This window comes from Panthera uncia, chromosome D1 (genome assembly GCF_023721935.1).
Source record: "Panthera uncia isolate 11264 chromosome D1, Puncia_PCG_1.0, whole genome shotgun sequence".
Lineage (NCBI taxonomy): Eukaryota > Metazoa > Chordata > Mammalia > Carnivora > Felidae > Panthera > Panthera uncia.
The window spans coordinates 93,053,328-93,068,304 of NC_064808.1; the positions used below are offsets into that span (position 1 = coordinate 93,053,328).

At 51.1% G+C, this 14,977-nt stretch overlaps 1 protein-coding gene across 1 annotated transcript in view; it reads right to left on the bottom strand.

The window, feature by feature from the left end:
- SORL1 (sortilin related receptor 1) overlaps window positions 1–14,970 on the bottom strand; it is a 174,346-nt gene extending 159,376 nt beyond the window's left edge. Inside the window, exon 1 of the mRNA XM_049620870.1 lies at window positions 14,585–14,970. Coding sequence (XP_049476827.1) covers window positions 14,585–14,860 — 276 coding nt within the window. The 5' untranslated portion in view covers window positions 14,861–14,970. The remainder of the gene's footprint in view (window positions 1–14,584) is intronic.
- Window positions 14,971–14,977: the final 7 nt, after the last annotated feature.

The window sequence follows — 14,977 nt, forward strand, 5'->3', positions numbered from 1 at the left end:
GAGGGGAATAAACACAGACCGTATGCAAACATCTATACGATAAAGGATTCAGAACCTACGAGAATCACCCAAGTTCTCAGTGTCTGGGATGAAAGAGCCCACCAATATTTAACTTGGGCAACCTCAGCACGGTCCCCTGTGGCAGGTGACAAGCAAACCACACTGGCAATAGGTGACAAAGCCTTCAGTGAGGAGAGTAGGAAAGAGGTCTCAATGCTCCTTGCTGAAGTCTTTCTACTCAGAGGACGTAAGATTTATGAGGCCCCCTCCACCAGTCCTAACAGAGGTGAAGGGGTGAGAGCGGCACAAAGGACGAGCATCACAACGTCCAAGGGCTTTCTTACAAAGGAATTCGAAGGCAAGCCTAGAGAAACACCTTAAAAAAAAAAAAAAAAAAAAAGACTTGATAAATGAGACACAGTTAATTGGAGCTGGAAAAGCAGCAGGGAGGGGCCGAGGTCTCCCCTCAGAAAGCAGAGAAAACTCGCATGCCAGAAAAATCTCCCCACACAGAAACAGCGTCATCAACCACCAACAGCACTTGGGAGGTGCTTCAGCACCCCCCGCACCCCCGCTAGGCTCACAGACAGCTCTTTCAGGCCCGAGAGGTCACCTGATCAGGGGCTCCCAAACCCAGCGGACAGAACCCACCCCAGACTCTGGGATTCAGATCCCCTGACTGGGGCCCAGGAATTCATCTTTTTAAAAGACACGCTCCAGCTGTCCATAATGCAGCTTCTTTGGGGAGCAATGAATCTAGTCCATTCCCCTCCTAGTACCTGCGACCAAACTCGTGGTAACTGGAAGACTCACTCTTTGGAGCGCCTGGGCGGCTCAGCCGCTTGAGTGGCTGACTTTGGCTTCAGGTTGTGATCTCACGGTTCCCAAGTTCAAGCCCCGCATCGGGCTCAATGCTATCAGCATAGAGCCTGCTTTGGATCCCCTGTCCCCGTGTCTCTCTCTCTCTGCCCCTCCCTCACTCATGCTCACTCGCACGCACGTGAGCTCTCTCTCTCTCTCTTTCTCAAAAATGTGTAAACATCGAAAAAGAAAAAAAGACTCACTCTTTTTGGGAGGAGGCCGTCTTTGGGTATCTGGAGTAGTTGTTACAATTCTATGATCCTATATATGGCACAACGTGGATAAACCTCAAAAAAAGACTACACTAGTGGAAGCAGTCAGACGCAAAAGGTCACACGTGGCATGAGCCCATTTACATGAAATATGCAGAATGAGTAAATCCATACAGATAGAAAGTAGACTGCTGGTTGCCAGGGGCTGGGGGGAAAGGGAAACAGGAAGTAACCATTTACTAGGTGAGGGGTTTTATTTTCGTTTAGAGAGATGGAAACGGCTTGCAATTAGACAGGGGTGGTGGCCACATAACACTGCCAATGTCCTACACACCACTGAACTATTCACTTTAAAATGGTTGATTTTGGGGCGCCTGGGTGGCTCGGTCGGTTAAGCATCCGACTTCGGCTCAGGTCATGATCTCGCGGTTCGTGGGCTCGAGCCCCACGTCGGGCTCTGTGCGGACAGCTCAGAGCCTGGAGCCTGCTTCGGATTCTGGGTCTCCCTCTCTCTATACCCCTCCCCTGCTCATGCTCTGTCTCTCCCTGTCTCAAAAATAAATAAAAACATGGGGCACCTGGGTGGCTCAGTCAGTTAAGCAACCGGCTTCGGCTCAGGTCATGATCTCACGGTTCCTGAGTTCGAGCCCCGCGTTGGGCTCTGTGCTGGCAGCTCAGAGCCTGAAGCCTGTTTCGGATGCTGTGTCTCCCTCTCTCTCTGGCCCTCCCCCGTTCATACTCTGTCTCTGTCTCAAAAAATAAACATTATAAAAAAAAATTAAAATAAGTAAATAAATAAAAACATTAAAAAATTTAAAAAATAAACGCTACAAAAATTAATAAAATGGTTAATTTTATGTTATGTGAATTTCACCTCAATAATTTTTTATTTTATTTTTTTAATGCTTTTACTTATTCTTGACAGGGAGAGACAGAGCACGAGCAGGGAAGGGGCAGAGAGAGAGGGAGACACAGAATCCAAAGCAGGCTCCAGGCTCTGAGCTGTCAGCCCAGAGCCCGACGCGGGGCTTGAACCCACAGACCGCGAGATCATGACCCGAGCCGATGTCGGATGCTTCACCAGCTGAGCTCCCCAGGCACCCCCACCTCAATAATTTTTTTGTTAAGCCTGTATCGGTGACCTGTGAAGAACATCATTACTTCCGAAGTGCTGATCTAATACCTAGAACTCCCACTCTTAGCTGCTTTTTCGACTCATCTCGTTCTTTCTTTCCTGCTACCAAAATATGCAGTCAGAATGAGTCATAGAAGAGGCAGGCTGAGGAGTGGGTCTCTGGCCAAAGCAATCCTTCAAAGGGCCGTCAGCAGCATCCGCAGAGCCGCGCGTCCCCACAGGCCTCCTGGTCCCTGCTCCCAGGATCCCCAGTCCCCTGCTGGAGAATCAGCCTCGAGCTAGCATCCACTTCCAGCTCTCAAACAATCCTCAGGACCCCCGCACACCTCGGTGCAAGCCACCCCCACGTTGTCTCTCAGCCCCCTCCCCCCGGCCCCCGGGGTGTCCTGGCATCCCGAAGAGGTTAAATGATTTGCCTCATTATTCAGAGGGAAAAAAAGAATCTGCTACCGCCCCAGCCCCAAGCTCTGGGTTGTTATAAATAGAAAGGAGGACAAATAAATTGCTTGTTGTATGGAGGCCCTGACCGCTCCGGCCTTCCCCTACTGATGAAGGCACTGGGGCCTACTAGGTGCCAGGCGTTCTTTGAGGCTCGTAAATGGTTTCTTCCCCCATCAAGAGGACACACAGCCCCTCTGGGGGAAATCAGTGTTGCAAGTCTGACCGGTGCGAAGAACCGTCAAAACCCATAGACTCGCTGAAGCTTATTCAGGAGGATGGGGGCTGTTGATGGAACAGGCCCCGTATCATCTCCTTTCATTTCTTCTGCCATCGCCTCTTTCAAAGTGGTCAAAGCCAAAGATCGGGATGTCCTAGACGGACACCCACAGCCTGTGGTCCTCACCACTCCTACACAGCTTCTTTCCAGCTCGCAGGATGAGGAGGACAAACAAGGCAGTCTGGTTCACTCCTCCGCCTCAGCAGCAACGAAATGCGAAGAAGGATTTTTTAAATTCTACAATGAAGGATAAAGCAAATACCCTGTCCTTCAATTTCGAGGACAGGAGGCTGCTAAATCCCCTGGACTATAGGACAGGCCTGAGGAAACCAAAGACAGACTCCCGAGGCCCAAGAATAACAAGGTTTTGTCAAACCATCCATTTGCATGACCTAAATGCTAGGTGTGCAAATGGCCCCTCCGTGTCCTGAGTGTCCCCTTTCAGGACGGTGTCCTCACTATATTTAGCAAAGCTCATTATCCTCCCTGGGCGCTCCACCTCGGAAGGAGAGCTACGATCTAGTTTAAGAACTCCCTGCAGAGAGCCCCTGCTCAGCTCACACATTTGACTTCTCTGTTGGCTCAAGACGCTTCAGCCACAGAACTCATAAATGACTTTGCTGATAAATTCAGCTGCCCACTTTACAGATGAGCAAACAAACAGAGAATGACTCTGGGTGAAAAAAACACATTTCATTACCACCTCCTTCACTGGGGTCATGAGCTCGCTTTAGAAAAGAGCTAGGTAGGTAGGTCGGTAGGGGGATATCTTTTGCTTTCCCTCTACCAAAAGGGTAATAATCATATTTTCAATGACTTACAATACCAGTTCAGAAAGATTGACCTGTATTTCTGACTGATCCTTGGCTAGAAGAATCTATCCACCACTGACCTATCTGTGGCACCCCCTCCTGGTGAACCCCACTTTGTCATTTGGCCAATAGCAGCCCTGCTATTCCAGGAGGGCTCCCTATTAAAAAGAACCTGTGAGGGGCGCCTGGGTGGCTCAGCCCATTGAGCGTCTAACTCTTGATTTCAGCTTAGATCACGACCCCAGGGTCCTTGGATCGAGCCCCGTGTTGGGCTCCACACCGACCATGCAGCCTACTTAAGATTCTCTCCCTCTCTCCCTGCCCCTTCCCCTACTCTCTCTAAATAATGAATTAATTAATGAATTAAAATTTATAAGAAACTATAAAAAACCTGTCATGAAAATTAGCAGCCCCTAATTTACCAGGTGGTAAGAAAAAGAAGAAAATATCAGGCCAGAAAGAACCTCAGAGAACAACTAAACCAACTTGCACGTTTTGCAGATGAGGTTAAGTCCACAGACAGAGTTAGAGGTGCTGTTCCACAGGCCCCCAGAGCAGGGCATTACAGGGAGAGGCTACAGCGAGCCAGCTCAGCAGCCGGGACAGGCTGCTGACCCGCTAAGCCAGGGCTAACCGCAAATGAGGATTCACCTAGGAACCCAAGCCATTTCTAAGAGCTCTTTAGAGGATGGCTCTACCACATGCACTTACCTTGCCCTGCCTCTTTGGTTTGGCAGCTTCACCACAAATCGCCCTCCACCTCGTTCATTCATAAATGTTTATTGAGCACTTACTATACAGCAAACGCCATGCCAGGTGTTAGGAAACAGATGACTTCTGGGAGTGGGGCATAACCTCAGGTCAAGGAGAGGATGTGAGTGCCCAGAAGGTGTGACTTACAGTGGGGACCACAAAGATGAAGAGAGAGAAGTTAGGAGAAACGGGATGGAGGAGAAAGATCCACACCGGGGGGAAGAGCAGAGCAAAAGCCAGGAGCTGGGAGGGACACGGGAACCGCCCCATTTGAAAAGCTGGAAGAAAATGAGTGCAACCAGGAGAGCCAAGGGGAGGGGAGAGTTCTATGAATCTCTAGGTTTTACAGGAGGAAAAGAGAGTTCACAGCAAACAGGCTGTGGATCCCTGGCTGCAAGCGAAGCTTTCGCTGGAGTATTTACAAGAGGCAAATGTGCCACAGTAAACTGGAGACAAGTCAGAGGCTTGGTTTTCAGTCTCGGTCTCTACGATTTTAATAGCGGCAAGACGTTTGGTACGTCGCTATATCTTTTTGAGCCTTCAAATACCCATCTGTGAAATGAGAAGAATTCTTATCTTCCTGATTTTAGGGGGCTGTTAGAAGTATCAAACAGGAAAAAAAGGGGGGGAGGCATCAAACGAGACGTTACCCGTGAATACGCTTCATAACCTGCAAAATGCTAAAACGTTATTTCCTCTTGTTGGTATGTCATTTACACCAAAATAAGCCATTCTTCACAAAATGGCTCTGTATAAAAAAATGAACATCAGCATCACCGAGGCTGGAATCCTGAGGCCTCAAGGGCCAACGGTGACATCGTACATAGGACAATGATGAAAACGCCACACGCCTGAGCCTAGCTCAGAGCTCGCGGCCAGGAAGCCTTCCTCACCGCAATGTGGGGTAACCCAAGCTCCCGTTCCCGAGGCTCCAGTGCAGAGGTGGCACTGATTTCTACAACTTTCCTTGCCCCAAAGGGACCACATTCAAATCATGCATCAAGCTCTACCGGTGGCTCCTTTACCACACTGAGGAAGCTGAGAGAGAGGAGAACACATCCCATCCAGGGATGTGATCCAAGGTAATACGAGATGCCCCCTAAGCTCACAGGAGGGCAAGGCGCCCGTGGGAAGCCCCCCAGGCATCTCTCTGCGAGCTCAACGCCCCAGCTCAGAGCCAACCAGCCTTTCACCCCTGTCCGAGCCCAGGGGACTAAATATATACAGACGAGGTAAGGCAGAGGTGCACCGTCTCCTGTGACGCAAAGAACTCAGCACAGGTTTCAAACGCTTCCCGTCTCCCCAAAAGCTCCCACGGTGTCACCAGCTGCTCTCCCACCTCCACTCTGTTCCCACACCCTGCTGTCACTAGGTTCCTCTGCGGGGATCCTTAGGCAGGCCAGCACTGGCCTTTCTTCCCAGGTCCCCGGGGCAGACCCTCATGGAACTGCCTTGCACACATCCCCTGGGCTAACGAGAAACAGGGTCCTCCACTACCTGGACCACTACCCCATATACAGCTCATCTTAGAGGCACTCACTTGAGTGTCCACAGCGACAGTCTCCAAACCAGCCTTTCATCCAAGGCTGCCTTGACAATTTTTTTAAATGTTTATTTATTTTTGAGAAGGGGGGGGGGGGAGACACAATCCGAAGCAGGCTCCAGGCCCTGAGCTGTCAGCACAAGCCCAACGACGCAGGGCTCGAACTCACAAACGGTGAGATCATGACCTGAGCCAAAGTCGGACATTTAACCGACTGAGCCACCCAGGCTCCCGACCCAAGGCTGCTTTGAACCCTGGCCCTCCTGGTTCAATGAGATCATCCCAGCTTTTCCCGATTTCTTCTGGGCACAGAGGTTTCCTAAGAGTTCAAATCCATCACAACACTCCTCAGCTTCCCCCCCCCCCCCCCGCCGCCGCCGGCAGAGTGAAATGGATCTCACCCCAGTACCAGCTAGCGTCTTAAATTCAGGATCCACTCCTTGGCTCAAACCCACATTTATTTTACGTAAGAATCACCCTAGCCATCTTCCCCCATACTCTGATCCACAGTTATTTGGGGAAGGAAAGTTTCTACTGAACAGGCTAGTCTCTTTTCTAAAACACGGAAGCCACGTTACTTTCTTCATTTAAAAAACCAACAAGGGGGCGGGGGGAGGGGGTTGAATAAATAATAAACAGCACGTCGGCCCCCGCGCGGCGCAAAACGCCTATAAGTACATCTTTTTATTGCCCTTGTCTGCCATTCAGATTTGGGACATAATCACATCAGCCTGCCTTTCTGAGAATTCGTAGCTGTGTTTTTAATCTAATTCCGGGGACTGGAGATAAATCATCGTGAAGGGTCCCGATTTTCCGAGCCAAGAGCTTGCAGCGGCAGGAACAGCGATGGCATGCTAAGGTAAGGGGCCGGCCAGGAAGGGGGCGGGGGGGGGGGGGGGGGGGGGGGGGGGGGGCCGCATGCAGTGATGAAGACCACACGCCCGTGATGTTTGTCTTCGTGCCAGCCTGCAGGGTCGCAGGGATGAAAGACAGACCCAGCTACGCGGAGGTAAATCAATAAGCACACAGGAAGCGGAGGGCAGGGGTGGGGAGGAGACGGCCCCACCAGCGAGGCACGGCTTGCATCTTGCACCGCTCAACAGACATGCATGGTGTGTGCAACACCACCCCGGCAAAGCCCGGTACGAGGGACCTGGGTGTGCAAGGCCATGTCACAGGTGAAGGCCCAGGGGTCAGCCTTCACGACCCAAGTGGCTAATGCCCAGAGGGGCCCCCCCTCTCAGAGGAACGCTGCACCCACTGCACGCCCCGTGGCCGCTGATGCGTTCCGACCTGGGGAAGAGAGGCCACTGTCTCCCGACATCCAAGCTGGCAGTCGGCGGCCACCGAATCCTGGCTTTAGACTACAGCCCTCGGCTCTTGCTTTGCTCCCGCCATTTGTGGCGGAAACAAGTGCTGGCCTCTGCTGTCACCACGGCTTCTCTCCTGGGTGAGGCAGAGGTTGCCCAGTACTGCAAAAGGCAGGCCTCCCTCAATCCATTAAAGCTGTGCCTTCTAAGGGGCACCTGGGTGGCCCGGTCGGTCGAAGGTCCGACTTTGGCTCAGGCCGTGCTCTCGCGGTTCATGGGTTCGAGACCCGCACCGGGCTCTGTGCCGCCAGCTTGGAGCTCAGAGCCTGGAGCCTGCTTCAGGGTCTGTGTCTCCCCCTAAATAAACATTAAAAAAAAAAAAATTTTTTTTTAAAGCTATGCCTTCTAAAACAGTGGCCAAGGGCCACATGTGGCCGTTTCAACCTAAACTTAAATTGACTAAAAGTAAGTGAAAGAAAATAAATTCAGTTCTCAGTCCTACCGGTCCTGTGCCAGTCGACACGCTGGACCACACAGACACAGAACGTCTCCGTCGCCGCAGGAAGGGCTAGCAAAGAGCGCTGTGTTTGAAGACCTGCCGTGGGGCCAGGAAGACAGGGTCTTCCGGCTCTTGGCTGGCAGCAGTGACATGATCGTGGACGTCACCACTGTTGCTAACAATGACCCCGTGGATAACAGAATTTTGTGCTTATTTTTGACTCCCCACCGTGGTCCTGATCGTCATGAAGTCCTATTTCTAGGGGACCCGCCCCAAAATGCACAAAGCATGCCTCGCGTGACAATCGAGACCTCAAGGTCTCACAGCAACGTAAGAGACAATCCAAATCTTGATGCTGATCAGCCACCGACCCTGCCTTCTCTGATTTATAGCATCATCAGCCACTTCAATGCCAGAAGGCTGCCCATGCCACTTCTTCGAAGGCCCCAGGTCCACAGGTCGATAAACCAATCAATTAGGTCGAAATTAAGTGTAGCTCATTTTAAACTGAGGGAAATTGATTTTTGCATCTACGTGGCTGGACTGAATATGCCATGTGCCAATGGATTCGGGCATACCTAGAGAATACACGGGAAGGTTCTATGCTCAACAAAGTGAACGCCCTACCCCTAGCAGCCCAGACCACTTATGAAGAAATACTAGCCCTCGATTATTCAAACCAAAATGTAGCGAGCTCTCCTTTACTGCCATCACAACTAACTCTTTTTTTTAAAATGTTTTGAAAAGTTAACGTAATACCTCAGCTTGAAGAGATTTCTGTGCAGTTAACTCTCAATTATCGGCATCTGACTTGTTGTCGAAAATTCTACACGCCAAACTGGCTTTCCCTGAACACGTTTATGCCAGCCATTTCACAGATCAGCTACTCAAGAAAGCAAACTCATTTCAATATTCACCTAAGCAAAATTTAACCAGGAGGGTAACCTGGTGCTTTAAATGAAAAGGCTAAATAAATACAGAGCAAAGGTAAATCGGTTACTTTTTGGATTACCTCCTTTCCAGGTTATTAGAATGTTCCTGTGTCTGCCCATGACTGGCTCCATCTACCTCCGGCCCTGGGATGGAACGATGGCAATACAAAGATGGCTGTCACCTCTAAGGAGGAACAGACCCAAATATGACAATGAAATGCCCCGACAACATCCATCTTCGGCTGTGGGATATTAGTTTGCTCTTAGGACCTGCCTCCTGGATCCCAGGTCCCAGAGCAATTGATTAAACACACCACTGACTTCATTTTGCAGAATATAAAGAAAATAGTCTCAAAAAGAACATGAGCAAAACCAAGATCCGTGATGTCTGCGTTCTGACGTTCTCGCAAATCTGGGCTCTTCCCCTCTAGGGAACGGCTCTCCAGCAGCTTGCCAAGAAACAAGAGCTACCATGCCGCTCTTCCCGCCTGCAGGAGCCCTGAGTGCAACGAGACTGCCTTTTCCTTCACCTGGCCTGGAGGAAAAGTAACAACCTATCTCACACTCTGACACTGCACGTAAGTCCCTGCCTTTTGATAGTCATATACCATAAATAACATTTTGGAGCCAGAGCGAATCTCATTCATTACTCATGGTATCAGCGGCTATGGATAACAGAAAGCCATCGATATTGCAAGTTCCAAATTTTCTGAACATACATGCCATACATGTGGGTAGAATGTTTCTGGAAAGACACACAGAAAAACTGAGGACAGTGGCAGCACAAAAACATAAACAGGGGACGCGAGAAGGAGGGAAATTTACTTCTCGCTATATTCTTGCACAAATCGTATCTTATAAACATGTATTACCCACTGAAGGCTAAATGAACCCACTGGAAGGCTTTTCATTTTCTCTGTTTACTTCTCCGTCTCCTCGCCCCTCCCCCATCCCTTCTTCCTCCCATCCCTTCCACCTCCCACAGCCTTCGCCCACTGTGCCCCAAGATGTACAAGCCCCTAATGAACTAAAGGGTGGCCAGAGCCTGAGCAAGGAGCAGCCCGCAAGAAGAAGAGATGCCAAGTAGAACCAGGAAGTTTTTCAAGGTCACGGCCTTTACCGACCCAACCCAACACCCCAGGCCAACTCTTCACCTACATAGAAGGCCCCGTGAAACAACAAATGCTTTGCCTTCTCATCTTTTGGAAGCAAACAGGTCAAGCATCCTGACGTCAGAATCAACCCGCCGATTCTTTCCCAAGCAAGGGTATCATGCAAGAATCTACTCCAAAGAGATCTAAAGCCACAAGTACCCCACCCCCAAAGGAGGCTCTTTGTCCCCGGGCCTTGTGCTGTAACAGACACTTTATTTTCAGTCTCAAATCAGGACATTGAATACTCCCTGGCCTCTAAAAAAGCAGGAATTATGAAGAGAGAGCTCACTGGAAGGAAAATAAACCTGTAAATCCTGTTAGGCTTTGCGCTTCATTCCAAAGGATTTTTTCCCCAAAACAATACCATTAGCAATACCATGATAGCCCTAAAAGGGAGGCTTCTGTACAACAGAATCCCAGCTCTTTGTTCCACATAACCCCCAGGACAGCACAGCAAAATCAGGACTTCACTACCCTCACCACGGAGAGAGCCAACCCACTTTCCCTCTCCGTTTGTGGGCTTGCCATGGTCCTCCTCCTAAATACCTTTTCTGTAACTTGGATGTGCTTCCTACCCTCTGGGCTCCTCCTCTTCCAAGCGGGCAGTCGGTCCACAAATATTCATTAAGGGCTTCCCAAGTGCCAGCCACAGAGAAGAGAAAGGCTTGGTCCATGCCCTCAAGGAGCAAACAGGGAAATGAGACAAACAAGCAATTATAACACAAGGCAGTAAGTGCTGCAACCAAGTTCAAAAGAGCTCTTCCCACTGGCGCCTGCCCGGGAATGCTTGGAGGTGTTCCCTGGATGCCGAAGAAGGGAACAGGGGCTTTGCGAGCAAAGACAGGAGTGGGAGAAGACCATCTCAGGCAGAGGAAAAGCAAGCATGACGACACAGAGGCAGGGAGCAGGCGTCAAGTCTGGAAGAAAGTCAGTGTGGCAAGAACGATGGAGGCCCCCCCCCCCCCCCCTCGACTTGGCGCTTTTGCGGCGGGGCTCAACCTCGGAACTCTGAACTTGGGACTTCGACTTGGCCCTTTTTCGGCGGGGCTCAATCTCGGAACTCTGAACCCGGGACAGAAAAGTCCTAATATCTGACAGCAACTTGTTTTCACTGCTCTTCCCATATTTTATTATTACAAACATGCCCGCAAGGGATCACGGCAGAAACCACTCTCCCACGTTCCAGAACACGAGGAGGAATATCGTCACAGGAACCATGCCTAGTTTGCTCCGTAGGTGACTGGAGCCGGAGAAAAAGAGAACCGGCATTGCCTCCGACACAGTGCTCTTTCTCAGCTGCAGGCCAGCTACCTCCCTGCAGAAGCTCTCCTTCCCCTGTTCCCGAAGCCGGCGGCCTCAACGTCACCCCTACAGCTTCTCCGGTCAGACAGCTTCAGCTTCCAGCCCTAATCTGTGTTGCCAGGCATCCACTTAACCTCACTCGAAGGTCAGAGGGCAAGAAGCTGCAGTGGCTGAGCCCGATGACCCTTTATCCCTCCATCTCCCATGCCCTCCCGTATCACACAACCCACTAACATCCGACCTTAGGGTTGTAGCCACTTTATTGTGTATTTGCTCCTGTCCAGCACGGTCACACGCCTGGATTTGCATCTGCTGTATCTACTCCCTTAAACTGAAAACTTTCTGGGGTGGGGGGGGGTGAGAGATGAACAATGTCCTGCCCTCCCTCATTTGCATGCCCGTCTCAATTTAGAACTGCACTCTCTTCCACGGGCTACTGTGGGAAAATATTGCAATTCCTCAGGTTAAAAGGAAGGGGAAAAAAAAAATAGTTACAAACAGAGAGGGAGGGAGGCAAACCATAAGACTCTCAAATACAGAGAAAAGCCTGAGGGTGGATGGGGGGGGTGGGGGAGAAGGGAAAACGGGTGATGGGCATTGAGGAGGGCACTTGTTGGGATGAGCACTGGGTGTTGGAGGTAAGCGATGAACCACAGGAATCTACCCCCCAAAACCAAGAACAGACTTTACGCACGGTACGTTAGCCAATTTGACAATAAATTATATTAAAAATAAATAGACGTTTAAAAAAAACTGAAAGGCGAGGGGAGGGGAGGAATGAAGTGAACTTGGCTTAGAGCTAGAAGCAGAAGGGACATATAATTTATAGTCCGCATCCTGACACTGGAGAGTGAAGGCAGCGCTTTCATAACCAGCACAGACAACTTACAAACTAGGTCTGTCCCAGGGAAAACAGAGGCGAATGGTCACCCTTGCTAGAAAGGTCATTCCAAATAGATGAGGGACTCCGGAGCTCCAAGAGGGATGCGCCAAAGCCCTCAGTCACCTACTCTTGAGCTTTCAGCCTGAAGGGGCTGTGCCAAACATGCTTGAGGCAGATAGCCCAGTACCGGGAAGTTCTTCCTTCTACCTAACTCAGATCCTTAAAGATTCGAGTTAATCCCACTTTTATTAACCTCGGGGCCTCAGAGAAGAGAAAAACACTGCCCTGGGCCTTCGTGGTAGGAATTCCTCATTATGAGTTCGCCTGCTAGCTCTCCATTCCTCAACTGAACCAAACGCCATCTGGTTGGCTCAGAAATACAAAAGCGGAGGGTTTGAGAGTCATTCCCAATGAGAACACAGTTCATCTTTAACTTGCCCCACATCCCCAGGAGCCCTCACAAACCAAACCCCAGCAAGAAATGGCACCTGTATGCATATTTTTGAGACTAAGAAGCTCCTTTTTTTTTTAATGTTTATTTATTTTTGAGAGAGAGAGAGAGACGCAGAACGCAAGCGGAGGAAGGGGAGAGAAAGTGAGGGAGACACAGAATCTGAAACAGGCTCCAGGCTCTGACCTGTCAGCACAGAGCCCGACGTGGGGCTCGAACTCATGAACCGCGAGATCGTGACCTGAGCCCTGAAGTCAGACCCTAACCGACTAAGCCACCAGGGCGCCCCCTAGGAAGCTCTTCCCTAAGCCAAAACCATAGCTGCGGGGGACATGAGCTCCAGAAAGAATGGACTCCCACCCCTCCCCACTCCCAGCCCCCAGAGAGCTGATTCAAGACAGCAGAGCTGGGTGGCTGTTAAGACTCAATGAACAAGGCAGTATCTCTTGTTTCCCCTCCCCCGCCCCCACCCAACATGGGGATGCTGCTGTCCCAGTTGAGAGCAAGGACCTTGCTGTTTTCTTTTCAACATACAAAAAGAAGTTTCAGATGGGGGTGGAGAGGGGAAGAAGGTTGGGACCCACAAACAAATCAAGCAGGCGGGCTCCGGGCAGCCCTTGCCCGCAGCAGTTACATGCCCCCTTGGCACACACTCTTTCCCAGGGACTGATGGTTGATGGAAATCAGATGCTCCCACCCACTTGCCACCATCCCAAGCCCCTTTGGAGCCGTATTTTTTTTTTTTTTAATTTTAGAAAGCAGTTATTTAAGAAGCCTTGTATAAAGAGAGCACAACTATTTGATCACCCAAAGGTCACCGGGACAATGCCAACAAAAAACGAAACAGCAGGCAACTCTGCCCCACGTGACCTTGGGCTAGTCACTTCACCTTTCTCAGCTTGTGTTTCTTTATCGACAAAATGGCACAATCAGTGAGGTGGTTTATAAGGTTCTTCCCGGCTTCAAGGGTTGAATATTTAACTCTCTGTATTTCCTGAAGACATGGCTAAAGAAAATCAGTGAAGGGAGGCAGAACTCGGACTCATCTTTTAACTTCTACTTTAAATGGGAACATTTTGACTCCAGAAATCGTGCAATTTGCCATCTCCTCTGGCCCCACTTTCCCCCCACCCCCACCCCACCACTGACCTTCCAGCTCTGCTGATGTCAATCTTAACCACAGGGCTGGGAGTCTCATGAGGCAAAGAACATGGTCAAATTAATTTCACCAATGCTGATACTAACCCCCACAAACTCGGTTTGCTATTCCTAGCAGTAAGTCTGGCCATAAAAGTGAAATTCATGTTACTTATGAGCTAATAAACCCATTGCCTGGATAGACATAAATCAGTTACTGAATAATGCCCACCAAATTCTTGCAGTCTTTCAAACCCGTAAGTGTCATGAGTTAATATCCCTGTCCAAAAATAAAGTCAGTATCTCAAAGGGGGAGGTGGAATGGATAGACCACCCTCCCCCCCCCCGCAACCAACAACAACAAAATTCAGCCCTTACACAAACACACAGACGCACGCACACCCCTTGCTCTGACCACGGCAAGATAGTCAGCTTTCAGGTTTGCCCACCTTAATTGTGGTGCGGAAACCCCCTCCCCTGCCTGCTCTGTGTAAGTATCCTGCAACTGCGGGGTCCTCGCCTCCACTGCCAACTGACGATACACACTAAAGAAACCCCGTTTTTCAGCCACATGTAAAATGAAGCTGCACCCCTCCTCTACCTGCTGGAAACTACGCCGGTGTGCCCCCACCCCGGGGAAATGTGCACAGCACCCCGCGAGTTTACCTGGCAGACGTTTGCTAAAATCGACAGGAAGAAGGAAAGATCAATGCAATTCAAGTGCTGACGGTTGTACTCGTGCGAGGGGGGAAAACACAAATGCAAGCCGGGAAGTCCCCAGTGGTGCCTGCACCTGGGAGGCCACCGCAGAGGATGGATGCGGGGCTGAGGAAGTGCGGGGAGAGGAAAGAGCCGGAGGAAGGCGGGTGGCCAGCCGCTCACCTGTCCGTACACCTTGATGGGCTCCGGCTGCAGGGCAGCGCTCCGTCTCCTCCGGAGCGGCTTCTCGTCCGCCCCCCGGGGCCCCCCGCGCGCCCACAGCCGCAGCTCGCGCGGCTCGCCCTGCACCACGCGGAAGCCCCGGTCCTGGGGCAAGGGCGCGCGGCCGCCGTGCAGCGTCTGCGTCCACACCTCGCACAGAGCCCCGGGCGGCAGCAGCGCGACCAGGGTGAATAGGAAGGGGAGTCGGGACTCCCTCCTGCTGCTCCGTGTCGCCATGTTCGGGCGAACGCTGCCGCAGGTGGCGCCGCCGCCAGGAGAGAATGTGCAGCGCGAGGCCGGGACGGCGGCTGGGCCGGGGCCGCGCGCGCCGCTCCCGGGGCTCCAGGCCGCCCG